Source organism: Amblyomma americanum, chromosome 7, assembly GCF_052857255.1.
Source record: "Amblyomma americanum isolate KBUSLIRL-KWMA chromosome 7, ASM5285725v1, whole genome shotgun sequence".
Lineage (NCBI taxonomy): Eukaryota > Metazoa > Arthropoda > Arachnida > Ixodida > Ixodidae > Amblyomma > Amblyomma americanum.
Genome location: NC_135503.1, coordinates 82,132,079 through 82,133,498, shown reverse-complemented (window position 1 = coordinate 82,133,498; position 1,420 = coordinate 82,132,079). Strand labels below are relative to the sequence as shown.

Sequence of the window (1,420 nt, the reverse complement as noted above, 5' to 3'; positions counted from 1 at the left end):
AATTTATGAGCCGCTTGAGGTTTGAATCTGCAGCAAACCCTGGCCAATCCTCCACCATGGCTATGTGCTATCATATTTCAGGCAACAACAACAATAAGAATGCAGCAAGAACGACAGCAAGGATGTCATTGCTCTCCCCACAGAAGCTGGCCAAGGTCGACCTAGTGACCAGCGAGTGTTTCGAGAGTGGGGACATGTTCGGCCACGGCAGATTCCAGCGCTGGCTCTTCCTTCTTAATACGGTATCCATATGTGCGATGCACTGCCACGCACTCGTCATCCGCATCATCTCCGGCGGTGCAAGCAGCCGCAGGGCGTAGTGATGATTCCTGCTCTCTCCTGGAAGAACTTGGCGATCCCTCTGGAAGCTGATGGGCGTTTCAGCCGCTGCACCGTCTACGCACATTCGGGCGACCCTAACGACACGCGCATTCTGGACTGCGCCAAGTGGGACTACGACCCAGAACAGGAGAGGAGGTCCACAGTAAGCCGCTGGGATCGGGTGTGCCACAGGAGGCCTCACCTCGCTCTGGCTCACGCCGTGCACATCGCGGGATCGCTGATCTTCATGAGTGTCGTCGGACTCATTGTGGACCGCGTGGGTCGACTGTCCGTGCTCCTCTTGACGGTGGCGGCCCTGCAGCTGGCAACGCTGGGCGGATGCTTCAGCTCCTCGTACCACGTGTACATTCTCTCGAGGTTCCTCAACTCTGGCTGCGCCGCGACAGTCACGGTGCTCTCCTCCACGCTGCTCTTCGAGGCCTCGACTCACGCGCACCGCAGCCTCCCCCTGTACACTGCCATGGCGATGGGTATGCTGACGGCAGAAGGCTGGTTTGCTGTGGTGCGGCTGCTGAAACAACATGACTGGATTACAATGCAGAGCTTCATCCTCTCACCAACGGTCCTCACGCTGCACGCGTTCATCGTAGCACACGAGTCACCACGTTGGTATATTGCCAGCACACACTTGGCCAGTGCCGAATGGTGATGCTTAGCGGGGCTAAGGAGAACCAATTCCCGCTGTACGCCACGATGGGCATGCGGAAACGCTCAAATATGAGACTCCAAGTATCGAACACCGCCTGTTAATCGCGGGAGAAAACGCCGTTGGAGGACAGGAACTGCAGCGCCGCGCGTTCGTGTTGTTCGGCTCAAGTTTCGCCGTTACGTTCACGATGTTCGCTTTACGGCTCCTCGAAGTCAAGGTTTCGGCAGAAGGAAAAGGCTGGTTGCAGTGGGTATCCAGCGGCGCAAACTTCTCGGCCTTCGCTCTGCTTTATCTTGCTGCCAGGAATGCAACCTCGCCACGCGTTCTGGGTGCAACTCTAGGTGCGCTTGGCGGCATCGCCTGCTTAGTAAGTTACACCTTCGTGGGAAAACACGACCTCTTACCCAGCGTGTTGTTCCTATTCCTCAA

The 1,420-nt window shown here is 57.0% G+C and overlaps 1 protein-coding gene across 1 annotated transcript; it reads left to right on the top strand.

Moving 5' to 3' along the window:
• The first annotated feature begins 322 nt into the window (after positions 1–322).
• On the top strand, positions 323–991 carry LOC144097867 (solute carrier family 22 member 13-like). Its single transcript, XM_077630478.1, has one exon. It carries the CDS (start codon positions 323–325, stop codon positions 989–991), a length of 669 nt encoding a protein of 222 aa, XP_077486604.1.
• Positions 992–1,420: the final 429 nt, after the last annotated feature.

Excerpts from the sequence above, each read along its gene's own strand:
- LOC144097867 (XM_077630478.1), top strand. The coding sequence starts at position 323 with ATGATTCCTGCTCTCTCCTGGAAGAACTTGGCGATCCCTCTGGAAGCT.